Below are 20,136 nucleotides of genomic sequence, written 5' to 3'. Positions count from 1 at the left end.
GTCACTCTACACAGGCACCAGGGTCCTGTTAGGATCCCCTTCCCTCAACCTGTTTCAAGGGTAGCCCTGGTCCTGCCTGCCCTCCCCGCCCCAGAAACAGAGATGAGAAGGGGCAGGCGAAGAGCTAGGAGTGTCTGCGGGACGATCCCAGGACCCTGAGCCCTGCAACTCTCTGCATCCCAGGGCTGACTTCGACCTGAAGCGCCGCCTCTCAGGCGCACCGAGAGGGAAGAGGAATGTGTTATTGAAATCTCCGCCCCCCTGGCCGGGCGCAGTGGCTCACGCCTTTAATCCCAGCATTTTGGGAGGCCGAGGCGGTTGGATCATGAGGTCAGGAGTTCCAGACTCAGCCTGACCAACATGGTGAAACCCTGTCTCTACTAAAAATTAGCCGGGAGTGGTGACACGCGCTTGTAATCCCAGCTACTGAGGCAGGATAATCGTTTGACCCTGAAAGGCGGAGGTTACAGTGAGCCAAGATAGTGCCATTGCACTCCAGGCTGGGCGACAGAGCGAGACTCATCTCAAAAAAAAAAAAATCTCCACCCGCTCCTTGCTGCTAATGGCAAGACTGACTCCTCCACCCGGTGTTCTGCCCATGCCCGCCCCAGCTCAGGTGCAGCTGCCCAGCTTGTGGGAAAGCTTCCCTCCACAGACCTTGGCCCAATCACAGGACATCAGGAGAACACACTGTCCTGAGAAAAGAGATTCTGCCCCAGCTGTCTGCCCACCTGCCTTCAGCACCCTCAGCCATGGCGCTCGAGTGCCCCCCAATGCTACCTACACACATCTGCCTTCCTGCCCCATTAATGCTCTGTCGGGCCTTGGGCACAGACTCCAAGCGATAGGCAGTGGCTGCCCCTCCCCAAGCCAACAGCCTGAGCTCCATGGGGACCAACCACCCTAGAGCCATAACCCTTGGACCGTAACCAACTATGCAGAGTTGGGGGCGTGAAGGGCTGGTTCCTTTTTCTCCCTCCAGCTCCTCAGGTCACAGGAAGGTCAGGCTACCAGTTTGAGTCCCCAGGGGGCCAGGGGGGAGTCTGGGCCGTGCCCCAAGAGTCTCAGGTGCTTCCTCTTTGACAACAGTCCCCAGAATCCCTATTTCCCCGCACACTGCACCCCATCCCGAGAGTGGGTCTTCAACTCCCAGACCCACCACAGTCACATTTTTCAGCCAGGATCTCATGACCCTCACAATAGCTGTTGTTGACATGTTGAATATTATTAACCCATTTTACAGAGGGGAAGCAAGGCTCAGAGAAAGTTAAAAACGGACCCAAGGTCAGGGGCAGAAACGGGAGGCAGAGGGGAGGCACTCTTCTCACACCCCACCCCTAGGGACCAAAGCCGTAGCCAACAGAGCAGTAGTAATCCGCATCATCTTCAGGCTGCACGGGACTGATGGTGAGGACACAGGCATTGTGGGCCTCATCCTTGGCTGCGGAGAATCGATCAGGGATGTCAGTGGGCCGGTGGTGATCCTCCTCCGAGCGGTAGTAGAGGAGATATCGAGGGGCACTGCCGGCCCGCTGCTGGTACCAGGACACACCATAGTCCCTGATGGTGACGTGCTGGGGGCTGAGCGTGCAGGAGAGTTGAGCCACTTGGCCTGGGAAGACCAGCAGTGCATCCGGCTGGGCCAGGACTGTCTGGGAGACTGAGAGACACAAACACACTCAGGCCCAGCCTGAGCTCCTTCTCTCCCACCCCTGCCCTGTGAAAGCTTGGTTGGACTCCATGGAGACTCCCAGTTCCAAAGGGCTCATAGCCCAGTGCTATGGGATTAGCAATGAATGGGGTGCAGGAGGCCTGGTTCTGTGTGACTTAGGGTGCCCTCTCTGGACCTCCATCTCCCTTTTTGAGTGAGGGATTTGGAGTTAGCCCCCAAGTCCCCATTAGTGCCATCCCCTGAAGGACCTGTGTTCAGTTAAAGGCCCAGAGCTCAGAAGGTTGGACTAGCAGCCTCTAGGTCCCTCTGCTACCCATCCACGTTTCTCTGCAGAACTGCACCCCTCCTCCCCCACTTCCCCGCCCACTTCACTTCAGCTCTTCCAAACCCTGAATACAGACTAACCAACCCCAGGAACCTCCTGGGCTGTCCCACACATCTACTCAGCCTCCAGCAACTGGCTGCAGGGACCCTCTCAGGGAGGTTAGATTGCCTCAGGCCCTGTGGGGTAGGGACCAGCCCACAATAGCTTCCCCTGTGAAAAACTAAGAAGGAGACCCAAAGTCAGAGTCTGGGGCTCTAGTGATCTGGTCGTTCACAAATGGGAAAATCAAGACCCACACAGGAAAGTGATTTGCCCCAGGTCAAGGGCAGAGCTGCCTGAAGCCAGGTCGCCCCTCTACCTCAATACCCCTCCCAGCCAGGCGCGGTGGCTCAAGCCCGTAATCCTAGCACTTTGGGAGGCTGAGGTGGGCAGATCACCTGAGGTCAGGAGTTTGAGACCAGCCTGACCAACATGGAGAAACCCTGTCTCTACTAATAATACAAAATTAGCCGGGTGTGTTGGCGCATTCCTGTAATCCCAGCTACTCAGGAGGCTGAAGCAGGAGAATCACTTGAACCCGGGAGGTGGAGGTGCATTGAGCCGAGATTGCACCATTGTACTCCAGCCTGGGCAACAAGAGCAAAATTCTGTCTCAAAAAAAAAAAAAAAAACCCTCCCAGGACCTGCTCTACTGTCCCCATCAATTTGCCTCCTTGCAGGGGCCTTCTGGGGCCAGTACTGTTCCCCACCCCATACCCAGGTGAGTGAGGCCCAGGGAGGATTCACCTGACAGGAAGGTCCCCATCAGAAGGAAGCTGAGGCACCAGCAGGCCATGGCCAGAGGCAGGGAGGCGGGCAAGGAGAAGTTCTGCAGGGCTATATGCTCCAGGTGCTTTGGGGCACAGGGCTGGGAAGGCCACTGGACCACAACAGAGCATGCAAATCAGCCTATTGACTGAGGAAGGAGGGGCGGTGACTGGAGCCCAATGGCCAAGCCCCATCTTCCCAAATGCCAGGGTCCTGGCACCACGAGGCCTTCCAAGAACAGGAGCCCAGAAGTCCTCATGTGCAGTTATAGCAGGTAGAAATCTACTTTTTTATTGAGGTACAACTAGCATACAGTAAAGTGCATAAATCTTAAGTGTATAGCTTGATGGTTTTATGTATATGTATGTATGCGCACACACACGCGTGCACACACACACACACACACACTCCTGCAACCTCCACCCAGAGCAAGATTTAGAAAATCTCAGTTGAGGGCGGTGGCTTACGCCTATAATCCCAGCACTTTGGGAGGCAGACGAAGGCGGATCACTTGAGGTCAGGAGTTCAAGACCAGCCTGGCCAACATGGTGAAATCCCATCTCTACTAAAAATACTAAAATTAGCTGGGCATGGTGGCGGGTGCCTGTAGTCCCAACCACTGCAGAGGCTGAGGCAGGAAAATCGCTTGAACCCGGGAGACGGAGGTTGCAGTGAGCCAAGATCGCACCACTGCACTTCAGCCTGGGTAACAGAGCGAGACTCCGTCTCAAAAAGAAAAGAAGAACATCTCCATCTCCCCTGAGGCCCCCTCAGTTAATGATGACCTGCCCCCTCAAGGGAATCATCATTCTGACTTCTATCACTTTAGTTTTTGCCTGCTCTAGAGCTTCAACTATAAGTGGAATGGTAGTGTGCCCTCTTTTATGCTGCTTCTTCTTTTGTTGAACAGGATGGGAGTGATCCACGTGTGTGCGGCAATATTTCATTCATGCCCATAGCTGTGTATAATCCATTGTGTGAATGCACCGTAATCAGTTTCTCCATTCTCCTATTGTTAGACATTTGGATGCTCTCCAGTCTTTGGCCGTTACAGATAAAAATTCTGTGAATGTCTCTGTCCATGTCTTTTGGTGCACTCATTTGTGCTGGAGACACACCCAGGAATGGAGCTGCCAGACAGCAAGGAAAGAATACATTTAGCTTTACTAGGTCTGCCAGGGTTCCCCATGTGTTTGTACCAATCTGATCTTCCACCAGCAGAGTAAGAGAGCTTACAGTGACTTGGCATCCTCACCAGCACTTGACATTATCACAACCTTTAATTTGCTAGGATTCCAAGTAGCTGAGGTGGTTTTGAACTTGGGTTTGAATCCTAGCTCCTGCTCTTCTTAACTGCATGACTTCGGCCAAGTTACTTCCCCCCACTGTGCCTCAGTTTTCTCATCTGGAACATGAAGTCAAGCATAATGCCAGCCTGAGGATTGTGAAAATGCAAAGATGGGACCTATTTGCTAAGTGCTGGCCACAGGGGGTAGATTAACCATGTCATTTATTTTCTGTATTACAATGCTCTGTAATCTGGGGCCTTGCTGACCATTGTGGGACTGACCCTCCCAGGGTTACCCAGTCTCTATAGGTAGTAAATAACTCTTTTTCTTTTTTATCAGACAGAGTCTCGTTCTGTCGCCCAGGCTGGAGTGCAATGGCGCTATCTCCGCTAACTGCAACCTCTGCCTCCCGGGTTCAAGCGATTTTCCTGCCTCAGCCTCCCAAGTACCTGGGATTACAGGCATGCGCCACCAGGCCCAGCTAATTCTTTTTGTATTTTTAGTAAAGATAGGATTTCACCACGTTGGCCAAGCTGATCTCAGTCTCCTGATGTCTCCTCTCAGTCTCCTCCTACTTTGGGCTCTCAACGTGCTGGGATTACAAGCATGAGCCACCTCACCCAGCCATGAGAGTAAATAACTCTTCTGAAAGCATGCTTTTCAAATGCAAGTCAACTAATCCCAACCCCCTCAACTCCCTCCTTAATCTGCTCTTATACGCCACCTGCCCTAATCTCTCCAGGTCTATGCACCAGACAACTAGGGACAGCCCATGCTCCAGAATCCACTTTAATTATTCAGTCCTAAACCTGCCGGCCCAGCCTTGGAAACCACAATAGAGGCCCTTGCCCACAGTTCCTCCCACTCCTTCTGCTTCCTGTGTGGCACACCTTGGTGTACTCCCTTTTTTAGGGGAACTTTGAGTAACAAACTATCTTTTCTTTCTTTCTTTTTTTTTTTTTTTTTTTTTTTTGAGACAGAGTTTCGGAGTTTAGCTCTTTGTTGCCCAGGCTGGAGTGCAGTGGTGTGATCTCAGTTCACTGCAACCTCCGCTTCCCAGGTTCAAAGTGATTCTCCTGCCTCACCTCCCAAGTAGCTGGTATTTTTTTTAGTAGAGACGGGGTTTCACCACGTTGGTCAGTTTCACTATGTTGGTCAGGCTGGTCTGGATCTCCCGACCTCATGATCTGCTCTGCCTCCCAAAGTGCTGGGATTGAAGGCGACCAATCACAAACTATGTTTCAATGGCACTTTCCCCCTGCTCCACCCCTCCCCTTCCCTTCCCTTGCCTTTCTTGTCTTCTCTTTTCTTTTCGTTTTCTCTTCAGACAGTCTCGCTCTGTCGCCCAGGCTGGAGTACAATGGCACGATGCTCAGCTCACCACAACCTTCGCCTCCTGGGTTCAAGTGATTCTCCTGCCTCAGCCTCCTGAGTACCTGGGACTATAGGCATGCACCGCCATGCCCAGCTAATTTTTGTATTTTTAGTAGGGACGGAGTTTCACTATGTTGGCCAGGCTGGTCTCAAACTCCTGACCTCGTCATCCACCTGCCTGGGTCTCCCAAAGTGCTGGGATTAAAGGCGTGAGCCACCGCGCCCGGCCACAAACTATGTTTTCAATGGCACTTTTCCCCCCTCCCCTCCTCTCCCCTCCCCTCCCCTCCCCTCCCCTCCCCTCCCCTTCCCTCCTCTCCTCTCCTCTCCTTTCCTTTCCTTTTCTTCTTTTCTCTTTTCTTTTTGTTTTTCTTGAGACGGAGTCTCCCTCTGTTGCCCAGGCTGGAGTGCGGTGGTGCGATGCTTGGCTCACAACCTCCGCCTCCTGGGTTCAAGTGATTCTCCTGCCTCAGCCTCCCGAGTACCTGGGACTACAGACACGTACCGCCATGCTCAGCTAATTTTTGTATTTTTAGTAGAGATGCAGTTTCACTATGTTGACCTCGTGATCCTCCTGCCTCCATCTCCCAAAGTGCTGGAATTACAGGCGTGAGCCACCGTGGCCAGCCTTCTTTTTCTTTTTTCTTTGAGACAAGGTCTCATTCTGTCACCCAAGCTGAAGTACAGCGGCCTGATCATAGTTCACTGCAGCCATGAACTCCTGGGCTCAAGCAGTCCTCTCGCCTTAGCCTCCCGAATAGCTAGGACTACAGGTGCATGCCACCATGCCTGACTAATTCTTTTGTTTTTATTTAATTGATGTACTTATTTTGAGACAGAGTCTTGCTCTGTTGCCCAAGCTGGAGTAGAATGGTGTGATCCTAGCTCATTTGTAGCTGCAAACTTCTGTGCTCAAGTGATCCTCCCACCTCAGGCTCCCAAGAAGCTAGGACTACAGGTGTGAGCCACCATATCCAGCTAATTATTTAAAAAAAATTTTTGTAGGCCAGGTGCAGTGGCTCATACCTGTAATCCCAGCACTTTGGGAGGCCGAGGCGGGCGGATCACAAAGTCAGGAGATCGAGACCATCCTGGCTAACACGGTGAAACCCTGTCCCTACTAAAAACACAAAAAAATTAGCTAGGCGTTGTGGCAGGCGCCTGTAGTCCCAGTAGTCCCAGCTACTCAGGAGGCTGAGGCAGGAGAATGGTGTGAACCCAGGAGGCGGAGCTTGCAGTGAGCTGAGATCGCGCCACTGCACTCCAGCCTGGGAAACAGAGTGAGACTCCGTCTTAAAAAAAAAAAAAAAAATTTTTTTATATGTCTTACTATATTGCCCAGTCTGGTCTTGAATTCCCAGCCTCAAACGATCCTCCTGCTTCAGCCTCCCAAAGTGCTAGGATAACAGGCATAAGCCACCGCGCCTTACAAGAGTGCACCATTTTAATTGGTTTTGTTATTATTCAGGTAAGGTAAGGCTAACATCAGAAAATAATTGTGACACTGGGCATGGTGGCTCATGCCTGTTATCCTAGCACTTTGAGAGGCCAAAGCAGGAAAATCGTTTGAGGCCAGCAGTTTGAGACCAGCCTGAACAACAGAGCAAGACCCTGTCTCTACAAAAAAAATTTTTTAATTGGCCAGGCGTGGTGGCTCACACCTGTAGTTTTAGCTACTCAGGAGCCTGAGGTGGGAGGATCACTTGAGCACAGGAGTTTGAGGCTGCTGTGAGCCATGTTTGTGCCAGTGCACTCCAGCCTGGGTGACAGAGTGAGATTCTGTCTCAAAAAATAATAATAAGGCTGGGTGCAGTGGCTCATGCTTATAATCTCAGTACTTTGGCAGGCAGAGGCGGGGGGATCACTTGAGCTCAGGAATTCGAGACCAGCCTGGTCAACATGATGATAGCCCGTCTTTATGAAAAACACAAAAAATTAGCCAGGCTTGGTGGTGTGCTCCTGTAATCACAGCTACTAGGGAAGCTGAGGCGGAAGAATCGCTTGAACCTGGGAGGCGGAGGCTGCAGTGAGCTGAGGTTGCACTACAACCTGGGCGACAGAGTGAGACTCCGTCTCAAAACAAACAAACAAACAAACAAACAAAACATGGGAGGGGCTAGGTGGCCCGTGCCTGTAATCCCAGCACTTTGGGAGGCTGAGGTGGGTGGATCACAAGGTCAGGAGTTCAAGACCAGCCTGGCCAACATGGTGAAACCCTGTCTCTACTAAAAATACAAACAAAATTAGCTGGGCGTGGTAGCGGGCGCCTATAATCCCAGCTACTCAGGAGGTTGAGGCAGGAGAATCACTTGAACCCGGGAGGCGGAGGTTGCAGTGAGCCAAGATCGTGCCATTGCACTCCAGTCTGGGTGACGAGAATGAGACTCTGTCTCAAAACAAACAAACAAACAAACATGGGGCACTTTTCCCCAGGACAGAACCATATCTGGGGACCCACATCCCGCAGAATACAGCTCAGGAGACTGTAAGTGTGGATCCTCCAGTGCCTGGAGCCCGAATCTGGAAGGAAAGGCCACTCCAGGCCTGGAGCTTCAGCTCTGATAGTCACCATCTGCCATCCAAGGATCTCCTCTTCATCGCCACCAAGAAGGGAATCAAGAGACTCTATCTTGACTGTCATGGAGATACTCTGAGGAGGTGTCAAGAATGGAGTGGGACCTGGGAAGGGGCTATATAGCCTCCCCAAGGGAATTCTGGAGGCTGTGAGTTAAAAAGAGGGCACTGTTTTTGTCTTTTTTTTTTAGTCAAGGTCTCACTGTGTCACCCAGGCTGAAGCGTAGTGGTATGATTTTAATCAATTTCTGCCTTGAACTGGGCTCAAGTGATCCTCCCACCTCAGCCTCCCCGAGGAGCTGGGACTACAAGTGTGAGCCACCACGCCCAGCTAATGTTTTTATTTTTTATTTTTTATTTTTTATTTTTATTTTTTGGAGATGGAGTCTCGCTATGTCACCCAGGCTGGAGTGCAGTGGCGCAATCTCGGCTCACTGCAACCTCTGCCTCCCGGGTTCACGCCATTCTCCTGCCTCAGCCTCCTGAGTAGCTGGGACTACAGGCGCCCACCACCACGCCCGGCTAATTTTTTTTATTTGTTTAGTAGAGACAGGGTTTCACCGTGTTAGCCAGGATGGTCTTGATCTCCTGACCTATGATCCATCCGCCTCAGCCTCCCAAAGTGCTGGGATTACAGGCGTGAGCCACCGCGCCCGGCCTAATGTTTTTATTTTTACAGAGATGAGGCCTTGCTATGTTGGCCCAGGCTGGGGAGATCCCGACTTCCAGTGATCTGCCCGCCTCGGCCTCCCAAAGTGTTGGGATTACAGGCATGAGCCACTGCGCCTGGCCACCCCATGTTTAAATAAGTTTGGGAAGTGCTGCCTGTTTCTGCAATACTGACTGGAGTGCTTATTACATCAAGGTGCTGAGCACAGAGACAGCTCTTTAAAATGTATCACACTTAATCGTCACCACAGCCCTGCTAAGTCATGGGTCACATCCCTCTTTTACAGATGGAAACACCAAGGCAGTCCAAAGGAAAGTGTTTATCCAGAGCCAGAGTCTGACAATGGCAGGCTTCATGAAAGACTCAGTTTTCCTCCACCCTCACTGTCCAGAACTCTGCCTGCAAAGGGCAGGACACAGCTGAATCATGGGGGCTGGGAGCACTTCTAAAACTTTGGGATAAGGGAGCTGGGAAAAGGGAGGCGCTGTTCCAGGCATCCACCTGGTGCCCTGGCTAGAGAGGTCTGGTGGAGGGTCATGGGGTGGGGGCAGGAGACAGAAGTGGAGAGACAGAGACAGAGGGGAGGCAGTAAGCAGGATGGAAAGAGAAAGGATAATGAAAAGAGACATGGAGAAAAAAAGTCAAAGAAAGGATGAACACGGAGAGGCAAAAAAAACAATGTGAGGCCGGGAGCAGTGGCTTGCACCTATAATCCCACCACTTTGGGAGGCCAAGGCAAGAGGATCGCTTGACCCCAGGAGTTCAAGACCAGTCTAGGCAACATAACGAGACTCCATCTCTACAAAATTAAAAAGAAAAAAATTTCAACAGGCATGGTGGCATGCACCTGTAGTCCCAGCTACTCAGGAGGCTGAAGTGGGAGGATTGCTTGAGCCAGGGAGGCCAAAGCTGCAGTGAGTTGTGATTGTGCCACTGCACTGCAGCCTGGGCAACAGAGTAAGACCCTGTTTCAAAAAAAAAAAAAGAGAACAGAAAAGAAGAAAGGAAGGAAGGAAAAGAAAGAAAAAGAGAGAAAGAAAAAAGAAAGAGAGGGAAAGAAAGAAAGAAAGAGAGAGAGAGAGAGAAAGAAAGAAAGAAAGAAAGGAAGGAAGGAAGGAAGGAAGGAAGGAAGGAAGGAAGGAAGGAAGAAAGAGAGAGAAAGGAAGGGAAAGCAAGCCAGCCAGCCAGGCGCAGTGGCTCACGCCTGTAATCCCAGCACTTTGGGAGGCTGAGGGGGGCGGATGACCTGAGGTCAGGAGTTCGAGACCAGCCTGACCAACATGGAGAAACCCTATCTCTACTAAAAATACAAAATTAGCTGTGTGTGGTGGCACATGCCTGCTTGGGAGGCTAGGGCAGGAGAATCGCTTGAACCGGGGAGGCGGAGGTTGCGGTGAGCCAAGATTGCACCACTGCACTCCAGCATGGCTGACAGAGCGAGACTCCTCAAAAAAATAAAAATAAATAGGTCAGGCTTGGTGGCTCAGCACTTTGGAAGGCCAAGGTGGGCAGATTATTTGAGGTCAGGAGTTCGAGACCAACCTGACCAACATGGCGAAACCCCATCTTTATTAAAAATACAAAAAAAGGCCGGGCGCAGTGGCTCATGTCTGTAATCCCAGCACTTTGGGAGGCCGAGGCAGGTGGATCACGAGGTCAGGAGATCGAGACCATCCTGGCTAACATGGTGAAACCCCATCTCTACTGAAAATACAAAAAAAATTAGCCGGCCATGGTGGCGGGCAACTGTAGTCTCAGCCACTCAGGAGACTGAGGCAGGAGAATGGCATGAACCCAGGAGGCAGAGCTTGCAGTGAGCCGAGATCGCACCACTGCATTCCAGCCTGGGTGACAGAGTGAGAGTCCGTCTCAAAACAAACAAACAAACAAAAAACTAGCCAGGTGTAGTGGTGCACACCTGTAGTCCCAGTTACTCGGGAGGCTGAGGCAGGAGAATCACTTGAACTCGGGAGGCGGAGGTTGCAGTGAGCCGAGACCGTGCCACTGCACTGTAGCCTGGGTGACAGAGGGAGATTCCATCTCAAAAAAAAAAAAAAAAACCAATAATAATAATAATTAATGAGCATAATAAATAAATAAAAGACAGGAAATGACGGTGAGAGCCTGTGTGAGGGACTAGCTAATGGCGAGTGCTAACAAGGAGGTGATTGTGACCTGCTATGGACCTGGAATTTGGGGGTGATGGAAATGTTCTGTATCTTCATTGTGGTGGTGGTTATATGAGAGTTGGCGAAATTTGAAAACACCAGAAAGGGTGAACTTCACTGTACTGTATGTAAATGACACTTCATCCAGCGGAGGTGGTTCACAACTGCAATCCCAGCACTTGTGGGAAGCTGGGGCAGGAGAATTGCTTGAGCCCAGAAGTTCGAGACCAGCCTGGGCAACATAGGGAGACTCTCTCTAAAAAAAAAACAATCAGTCCCAATGATGGCATTCCCCGCCTCAGGGAATGCCAGCGCCCACTTCTTCTGCCACCCCTCCCCCATGGGTCCCGTTAACGGATACAGGGAGGAAGGCATTTCCTGCCTAGATGTCTCCGCCCCCACTGCCATGGAGACCAGCTTGGAAGCTTAGGGGAGCTGCTGTGGCCCAGGGCTCAGTGGGGAGGAATAGGAGGCCAGGAGTCTTGGACTAGCTGCAGGGTTTGAACTAGGCTGAAGCAGCAGAACCACAGAGGTGGCTGAGCAGGGGTCTGACCCTGGGGCCACCCAGCCACACTCACACACCCACTTCTCCCTCCAGAGCCCCGCCCTGAAGCAGGTCTCTGCTCCAGGCCTTTCCTTAGTTGGGGAATCGAGAGTTGGGGGATCAAAGTCCCCCACATCTCCCTCCCCCGCTGCAGCTATGTTTATCAAGGTGATGTTTGGGGGTAAGTGGGGTCCCCTGTCTTGGCAGGCGGGTGGGGGGATGAGCACACTCAGAAGCTGCTTCCATCCGCCCTTGGGGAGGGTGGGGAGGTAATGGCGGGAAAGATGGGAGTGGTGCAGATGGCAGGGGTCGGGGAAGCGGCTCTGTGAGGAGGCAAAGCGAGCACCTGGAGCAACTCCCTTAAAGGGAAAACCCGAGCTGAGTCCTGCTCATTCACGAGGACTCCTCTCGGCCAGCGTCCGCCGCATCACCCTGGAGCAGGTTTTTAAACCGCACAATCTCTTCGCCATTCAATCCGTGATCCTCAAGCTTCAGCGTGCATCAGACACCTGAAACTCTAGCCACAGTTGCAGGTTCCCCGTCCCTCCGGCTGGAGGCGGGTCGGCCCTGTGCGGTGGTGGAGGGGAAGAGGGGAGTTGGTAGGGGAGGCAGTGCGGGGACGGGCTGGGTCCCGTGGGGGCGGGGCCCGGGAGGAGGCTGGGCTGGCGCGCACTTCATGCTTTGCAGGACTCAAGAGACTAACACTTGGGGGTCACCCTATATGGGAGAAAAGTCAACACACACGGGAGATGGATGGAGGGGTCTCCAAGGAAGTTTAAGCAACAGATGTCGGAGCTGTTTTGCCTGGGGCACAGTCCTAGCCCCCTAGGCCCAGTCGCAGCTCTGGGAAAGGGAAAGATGGGAAGGAGAGACAGAGGACCCCAGATGTGGAGGAAGGTAAGAGATCCCACATGGTCACCTTTGCCCTTCCTCCACAGCCGGCTGCTCCGTGCTGGTGAACACCTCTTGCAGGCTGGTGAACCTCACCGCCCACCTGAGGCAGAAAGCAGGGTTGCCCCCAGATGGTGAGGAGACAGGGAGGAGAAGGAGGGGCTGAGGGGTCCCAGGCAGGGGTGCCAGCCCTGCCCAGCCTCTCTCCATGTCCTCTCAGCGACCATTGCTCTCCTGGCTGAGGACGGCAACCTAGTGAGCCTGGAGGAGGACCTGAAGGAAGGGGCTGCATGGACCCAAACCATGGGCAACTCCCTGCTGAAGGAGCGAGCCATATATGTCCTCGTTCGAACCATCAGTAAGGTGGCCCAAGCTTCTCTCCCCTGCAGCTATGTTAGAATGTAAGAGGGGGGCGTAGCAGACCATAGACCACCCAAGGCCCTGTCCAGCCTCCCACCTCAGCTGGGGACCTAGCCCCATTCCATCCCTACCCCATGCTCTGCCCCCAGCCTGGACTAGCAAACAGTTCCAGAGTGAGAGGCAGAGTAGGGACCATCAGGCCAGTCAGGTGTCCTTCATCCTCTCTCCACATGCCACAGAGGGAGAGGACATGGTCCCCACCCGCTATGAGTCCCTACTGGAGAACCTGGATGACCATTACCCAGAGCTGGCAGGTGAGTGTCAGGGTACAGCCCAGGGGGAGGGCATACCTTCTCCCTAGCCCCTACCAGCAGGACTTCCCGGGCCTTCCAGAGGAACTGCGCAGGCTGTCAGGCCTCTCCTCTGCGGGCCACAACTGGAGGAAGCGCATGGGCACCCGGCGTGGCCGCCATGAGCAAAGCCCCACTTCAAGGCCCAGAAAGGTGAGCTCCCTGCCACCCAGGAGTTGCTAGCTGGGACCGGGAGCCAGGTACGGAGGAGATATGGACACCCAGGGAGACACCCAGAGTGGGACCCCTTCCTGTGGGAGGGACACATACGATGAGAGGCAGACCCTCAACAGCAACTCCACGCACCTATACCCCCAGACAGAACACACTGTACCCTGAGACGGGTCCCCACCACCCCACTGGAATGCCAGCTCACTAAGGGCTGGAATGTCCTCAGGCTTCACAGATGTGGCATAGGGGCTGGCACACAGTAGGAGCTCAGTGCACAACTGCTGGACGAACTCAACGAAGGCGGCAGCATGGTGTGTGATGGCACGGCCCACACTGGCTTCGAAGGGCTTGTTCTTCCATTCTGGCAGGCCCGGGGACCTGGCACACCACTGCCAACTAGCCAAGTTGGACTCAGACCCAAGGGGGTTAGCCATGACCTCTGCCTTGTGTGATCAGGTGCAAACAGACAGCAACCTAGCACGACTCCTCTTGCAGAATCTGGAATTGCTGAGAAGTTGCATCAGCAAGAGGGGCAAGGTCAGACAGGATTTAAGGCTGCTGGGGGCACCTAAGCTGTGGGTGCAGAGAATGGGATGCGGAGGCAGAGACAAGAAGGGTAGAGGTGGCAGGTATCCCTGAGAAGGGGGAGAACCATGAGTTCATCCTGGCATTCCACCCTCAGAGTCAGATGCCCTTGGGATCACCTACTAATGCCTCTCCACCACACTCTAGACTGCCCAAGGTATCTGTCCTGTGCTAACCACAGTGCAGATTGCAACAGGGCTCCTCCTCTCCACCCAGGGCCCTGATTAAGGTGATGGATTGCACACTGTAGTGAGACATCCATCCTGACCCCACCTCATCAGCCAGGGAGCTCCCTGAAGACAGGCCATCGAGAGAGGCACACAACAGGCTGTGGTCTAAAATAAACTTTTAATTGCACATTTGTGTCTTAGGTTATCTGTGGGGTGAGAAACCTCCTCACTTCCAATCCCAGCTATCCGGGTACAATCTGGTGTTGTGGTCTGGCTGTCGGCGAGGGGTAGAGGTGGGTGCAGGACTGGCCCCCAAGTTTGCACCAACCTCTTCAGGGCAGTGAGCTCAGACCTGTGAAGGGAGGAGCAGCACAGGCTGGTGGTCAGCCTGCAGGTGCAAGAGGAGGGTCGGCCTCTCCCCCTCCCCGCCTGGGTCGGGGTCCACCCACTCACCATGGTTGTACTTGCACTGCTTCAGGGCCTCGCTGAAGCCCTCACACAGGGACAGGTCACTCTGAGTGGTCGAACAGTCCAGGAACTGCCTGATCTCATAGGCGCAGGGCCCCATCTGCAGGTGCTGGGGGGCAGTGGGGGTGAGGGCCTGGGGGTACAGTGCAAGAGGCTGCAGGATCAGCTTGGAGTTGGTACCTGGAGGTGCGTTTCAAAGCTGGGGCCACCTGCCCCTCCCCACATCCCCAGCCTGGGTGCCCCAAGGGTCCTAGGCAGGCTGAGTGACCCAGCAGTGGAGGCGGCTACAGACAGCGTGTTTCTGCTGCCTTCTTTTTCTTTTCTTTTTTTTTTTTTTTTTTGAGATGGAGTCTCACTCTGTCACCTAGAGCGGAGTGCAGTGGCATAGTCTCAGCTCACTGCAACCTCCGCCTCCTGGGTTCAAGCGGTTGTCCTGCCTCAGCCTCCCAAGTAGCTGGGACTACAGGTGCCTGCCACCATGCCCAACAAATGTTTGTATTTTTAGTAGAGACGGGGTTTCACTATGTTGGCCAGGCTGGTCTTGAACTCCTGACCTCATGATCCACCTGCCTTGGCCTCCCAAAGTGCTGGGATTACAGGCGTGAGCCACTGCGCCTGGCCTCTGCTGCCTTCTAATGGGCACTTTGGGCGGGTGCAGGGGAGGGAGGAGAAGGCTCTAGAAGAGCCCAGTACTCTGCCTGGACTCTCAGAGTATGAGCCCCACCCCCACAAGTTTTAGCACCTTCCTGGCTCAGCTACACTAATCCTCATGACCCCTGACCTAGCCACAAAGCCACATTTGGCTTAGGGCTAGTGGGGTCCCCAGCAGGGGAAAGGTCATCAGGGAAGTGGCTCCCCTTCACCCTTGGGCCCAGCGGCCACAATGTGCAGACCTGGGTGCGGGGAGAACAGGGGCTCAGGAAATCCACCATCCCTCCACTCTGCTAGGGTGAGCTGACCTTGGACAAGTCTCTGAGCCCTCAGGGCCTGGGTTTCCCATCTTTAAAGGGTTGGTTGGTGTCTCTCCCTGGGAGCTTAGGGACCCTGGCCTCAAGGGAGGGGCTGGGAAGCCTGCCTCTAAGTGACAGTGAACTCAAGACCAGTGGACTAGGACCCTTCCTGGGCAAAGAATCCTGGGCTGAAGCAATGGTGAGTACACGCGGACACTCCTCACTGGACACTTGGGCAGCTCCCTGTGTGGCCTTGAGAGAATCCTGCCTCAGTTTCTCTTGGACCCGCTGCTCACCTGCTGGGCAGCAGGCTGGGAGGGCTCCGAGCTCCCCCCGCTGAAGGCTCCGGTCAGGGCGCTGCCCATGACGTGTCCCACAGCGGAGCCCACGGCTACCCCTGCGGCCGTGGTCGCCATCTGAGCCATGAGCCCCGGCTGGCCCGAAGGGGCGGTTGCTGGGGCGGCTGCTGAGGGCGGTGGGTGCGCGGGCGGGTGGGCAGAGGGCGCGGCGGGGCGGCTGCGGAGGTGGGAGGAAGCAGGGTTAATCCTGGCCAGACCCCAGGCCGGGGGTGCTGCAGCTCCTGGAAACGACCCCCATAGAGGTGGACGACCCCTGTCTCCACACGTGGGTGCTGCACCCCCGCCCCTCCCCCCGCCAAGATGGCGCAGCAGCAGCCAAGGTCACTCTGCGGACGCCCTTGGGGGAGTACCTACGCTTCCCTAACCCCCTCCCCACAGGCCCCTTGTCCCCCTCACACCTGGCTGGCCGGGAGGCCATGCTGCGGCTTCCCCGAGGCATGGTGGCGGCGGCGGGACCCGGGCGACCTTAGAGACGGCGGCAGCGGTTCTGTCGCGGGGACAAATGCCGCAGCGCTTGTCACAGCCGGCGCAAAAAAGGCGGGGCCCCGGGCGGGGCCTCAGGGACACGCCCCCAGGGGGAGGTGGCACTGCCCTCCAAGCCTGTCCCCCTTCACCCGTCCTCTGGACCTCTCCCTTCCAGCAGCTCCGGGTCTTGGCTGGAAATGGGACCTTGCTCCCTCCCTATGCTTGGCAGGCTGTGCGGGTTCTGGGGACACGGGCCTGCGTGGCAAAACGCCGAGGGCTTAAGGAGGGGGATGGTTCCTTCTGTTAGGAGCACCGCAGAGGGCAGGGAGCGGAGTTGGGGGTTGTTGCGAGCCCTGTAGGTGAGAGGAGACGGGGAGGCGACGGGCTGGGGCCAACCGGGAAGGGGACGCCAGGTTCCAGGCCTGACTCTGCTCTTTGCCCCCTTCCGGGCTCGGCTGTCTGCCCCCTCCCACCAGACAGGGTCTGCTGACCACCGCGTGGCCTCGGGGTCTCGGGTGGCCTAGGGCAGTGAAGCGCGACCCTGGGGAAGGCTTAGAGCAACCCATCCCCAGAACTCCCACGAGGGGGCGTCCCAACCCGTCTTCGACTGCCTGGGCCAAAATGCGCTGCCAACGCCGGCAACCTTAGGCAGCGCCCGCGGGGGATGAGATGAGGCCCCCAGCGCGGTCCTCAACCCCACCGGATTCCCCGGGCCGGCCCCGCCACCTAGTCCCCGGCTCCGCGGGTGCAGTCTCCGACACTGACGGCCTTTACGCGACATCCAGGCAGCGTGTCTATCCCAAAGGCCTAGGAGCATTTGCCCAGCTCAGTCAAATCTAGCGCAAGTTGAAGCCTGTAGCCTCGCAATTTTAGCAGCTTGGTTCCAGGCCAGGTGAGCTGGAGCGCGGATTTAGAACGTTTTCCTGCTCTTCGGGAACGTGAGGTTTATTTATTTATTTATTTATGACATGGAGCCTTGCTCTGTCGCCCAGGCTAGAGTGCAGTGGCGATCTCGGCTCACTGCATCCTCTGCCTCCCAGAATCAAGCAATTCTCCTGTCTCAGCCTCCTGAGTAGGTGGGACTACAGGCTCATGCCACCACACCTGGCTATTTTTGTATTTTTAGTAGAGACGGGGTTTCACCATGTTGGCCAAGCTGGTCTGGAACTCCTGACCTCGTGATTCGCCCGCCTCAGCCTCCCAAAGTGCTGGGATTACAGGCATGAGCCATCGCGCCCGGCTGAACTTGAGGTTTTTATGGTCTTTTCTGGGTGACTTTGCCGTGGTTGTTATTATTACTCCTAGGTGGGGGAAGGCAGGGACTGTCCCTCATCATTGTTTGCTGTGCCCACAGAGGACTCCTGGCACCGGGATTGTGGGCAGGGTGCAACACCAAGAACAAAAGCACCCAGAATTAGGGGTGTGGGTCACCAAGTAAGAGAGGGGGCCCCTCTGTAAGGAAGGAGGAGGTCGAGGGGCGAGGGGAGCGGTGGCTGGGGCGTTTGGCCTTGCCTGGCCTGCTCAGTTCTGTGTGTGCACAGTTGTCCCCGGCCATGCATGCTCTCCGTGGAAGTCAGGTGCAGCCCTGTGTTCTCACACACTGCAGTCCTTTCAGCCAGCCTGTGAACAGGGCCCTTTCCCACCCCGTCTTCAGTTTCTCCTCTCTGAAGGGGGGTGACCACCCACTTTGAGGGTGGCCTCCCAGTGAGGTGAGCACACAAAGGGTGGGCCATTCTTTCCTGGCAGACTCACCAGGCCTGGTCCAGCCGCTACTCCCTTGCTCATGCAGTCCCTGCCACCTGGTTCCTGTTTGTCAAACCAAACAAACTGCACACTTCTCATGGTGGTCCCCTGGGCCTAAACTGTAGAGTTGTTCCTTCAGCTCCCATGGCTGATGGACTGCAGGTTCCACAAGGCATGGCCTTGCACCTCGGAGGCACCCAAGACAACTTAAGTGGGTTACACAAATGAAAATGAGGCTAAAAGGATAACATCGAAGCAGGCATTGAAATGCCTCCTTTTTTTTTTTTTTTTTTTTTTTTTTTTTTTTTTTTTTTGAGAAGGAGTCTTGCTCTGTCCCTCAAGCTGGAGTGCTGTGGTGCGATCTCCACTCACTGCAACTTCCGCCTCCTGGGTTCAAGCGATTCTCCTGCTTCAGCCTCCCAAGTAGCTGGGACCACAGGCGCACGCCACCATGCCCGGCTAATTTTTTGTTTTGTTGTTGTTTTGTTTTGTTTTGTTTGAGACGGAGTCTCATTCTGTTGCCAGGCTGGAGTGCAGTGGTGTGATCTCGGCTCACTGCAACCTCCACCTCCCAGGTTCAAGTGATTCTCCTGCCTCAGCCTCCCAAGTAGCTGGAACTACAGGTGAATGCCATCACGCCCAGCTAATTTTTTTGTATTTTTAGTAGAGATGGGGTTTCACCATGTTGACTAGGATGGTCTGGATCTCTTGACCTCATAATCCACCTGCTTCAGCCTCCCAAAGTGCTGGGATTACAGGCGTGAGCCACCACGCCCGGCCTGAAATGCCTACTTTTTAAAAATAAAGCACTTGAGCGGGGAACAGTGGCTCATGTCTATATCCCAGAACTTTGTGAGGCCCAGGCAGGCAGATTGCTTGAGTCCAGGAGTTCAAGACCAGCCTGGCCAACATGGTGAAACCCTGTCTCTACAAAAAATACAAAAATTAGCAGGGCATAGTGATGCACACCTGTAGTCCCAACTACTTGGGAGGCTGAGGCAGGAGGATCGTTTGAGCCTGGAAGGTAGAGGTTTCAGTGAGCCAAGATCACACCATTGAGCAAGACCCTGTCTCAAAACAATAAAAATAAATAAAAGTGAATGACTTTAAAGAAAAGATTGCCTGCCAGGTGTGGTGGCTCATGCCTGTAATCCCAGCACTTTGGGAGGCTGAGGCGTGTGGATCACCTGAGGTCAGGAGTTCAAGACCAGCCTGGCCAACATGGTGAAACCCCATCTCTACTAAAAATACAAAAATTAGCTGGGTGTGATGATGGGCACCTGTAATCTCAGCTACACGGGAGGCTGAGGCTGGAGAATCACTTGAACCCAGGAGGCGGAGCTTGCAGTGAGCTGAGATCGCACCATTGCACTTCAGCCTGGGTTACTAGAATAAAACTCGGTCTCAAAAAAAAAAAAAAGACTGGGTGCGGAGGCTCACACCTGTAATCCCAGCACTTTGGGAGACCGAGGCGGGTGGATCACGAAGTTAGGAGACTGAGACCACGCTGGCTAACATGGTGAAACCCCCTCTCTACTATTAGCCGGGCATGGTGGTGGGCGCCTGTAGTCCCAGCTACTCAGGAGGCTAAAGCAGGAGAATGGCGTGAACCCAGGAGGCGGAGGTTGCATCAGGTTGCATCACTGCACTCCAGCCTGGGCGACAGAGCGAGACTCCGTCTCAAAAAAAAAAAAAAAAAAAAAAAAGAGAAAGAAAAGATTATGAACTGTCTAGGTTGTAAAAATCACTGCTGTCTTACTTCTCCTTGCCCTCTAGGAGTCTCTGTGGAGTCTTCTTGAATAAGCTGTGAAACGTTTCCCCACCCGCTTCCCTTTCTTGGCCCAGGCTTCCTGACCACAGCTTCACCTTAGAGCAGCTCAGAGGGCTGCCTGCCAGGATGGGAGCCACTGCCTGGATTGTGGCTCTGCAGGGCCACCCATGATGGAACAGGTCGCCTGGTGAGGTGGTGAGGCCCTTCATCATTTCAGGGGGTGTACAGCAGGATTGGGTAACCCCAAAATTCAGGGATAAGACTGGAGGATCCCTTCCAGAATGTGGACACACCCCCTTCTTTAAGTCTAACCTCCTTTCTTTTTTTTTTTTTTTGAGATGGAGTTTCACTCTGTTGCCCACGCTGGAGTGCAATGGCACAATCTCGGCTTACCGCAACCTCCACCTCCCGGGTTCAAGTGATTCTCCTG

General features: G+C 54.3%; 3 protein-coding genes across 15 annotated transcripts; 1 reads left to right on the top strand and 2 right to left on the bottom strand.

The window, feature by feature from the left end:
- Window positions 1–1,204: 1,204 nt before the first annotated feature.
- On the bottom strand, window positions 1,205–2,932 carry VPREB3 (V-set pre-B cell surrogate light chain 3). The gene is made up of 2 exons (XM_003918567.4): window positions 2,784–2,932; window positions 1,205–1,660 (listed from the first exon to the last, which is right to left on the bottom strand). Exons 1-2 carry the CDS (start codon window positions 2,830–2,832, stop codon window positions 1,338–1,340), a joined length of 372 nt encoding a protein of 123 aa, XP_003918616.1. The 5' UTR covers window positions 2,833–2,932; the 3' UTR covers window positions 1,205–1,337.
- Window positions 2,933–11,286: 8,354 nt separating this feature from the next.
- C16H22orf15 (chromosome 16 C22orf15 homolog) lies at window positions 11,287–14,137 on the top strand. Of its 12 annotated transcripts, none has more exons than XM_003918569.5 (6): window positions 11,287–11,604; window positions 12,362–12,448; window positions 12,535–12,672; window positions 12,914–12,988; window positions 13,068–13,177; window positions 13,997–14,137. In XM_003918569.5, the coding sequence occupies exons 1-6, from the start codon at window positions 11,580–11,582 to the stop codon at window positions 14,006–14,008; spliced, it is 447 nt and encodes a 148-aa protein (XP_003918618.1). In that variant the 5' UTR covers window positions 11,287–11,579; the 3' UTR covers window positions 14,009–14,137. The 12 variants fall into 12 exon arrangements, with proteins under 12 accessions (XP_003918618.1, XP_009196941.1, XP_009196940.1 ...); XM_009198677.4 differs by having other exon boundaries at window positions 12,535–12,677; XM_009198676.4 differs by having other exon boundaries at window positions 11,288–11,604; window positions 12,514–12,677.
- Window positions 14,110–16,345, bottom strand: CHCHD10 (coiled-coil-helix-coiled-coil-helix domain containing 10). Of its 2 annotated transcripts, none has more exons than XM_009198669.3 (4): window positions 16,126–16,345; window positions 15,665–15,884; window positions 14,404–14,572; window positions 14,110–14,302 (listed from the first exon to the last, which is right to left on the bottom strand). In XM_009198669.3, exons 1-4 carry the CDS (start codon window positions 16,164–16,166, stop codon window positions 14,283–14,285), a joined length of 450 nt encoding a protein of 149 aa, XP_009196933.1. In that variant the 5' UTR covers window positions 16,167–16,345; the 3' UTR covers window positions 14,110–14,282. The 2 variants fall into 2 exon arrangements, with proteins under 2 accessions (XP_009196933.1, XP_003918619.1); XM_003918570.3 differs by having other exon boundaries at window positions 14,404–14,551; window positions 16,126–16,264.
- Between the last annotated feature and the right edge of the window lie 3,791 nt (window positions 16,346–20,136).

The sequence above is a fragment of the Papio anubis genome, chromosome 16 (genome assembly GCF_008728515.1).
Source record: "Papio anubis isolate 15944 chromosome 16, Panubis1.0, whole genome shotgun sequence".
Lineage (NCBI taxonomy): Eukaryota > Metazoa > Chordata > Mammalia > Primates > Cercopithecidae > Papio > Papio anubis.
Note: the sequence above shows the minus strand (reverse complement) of the source record. Positions and strands in the feature narration are given on the sequence as shown.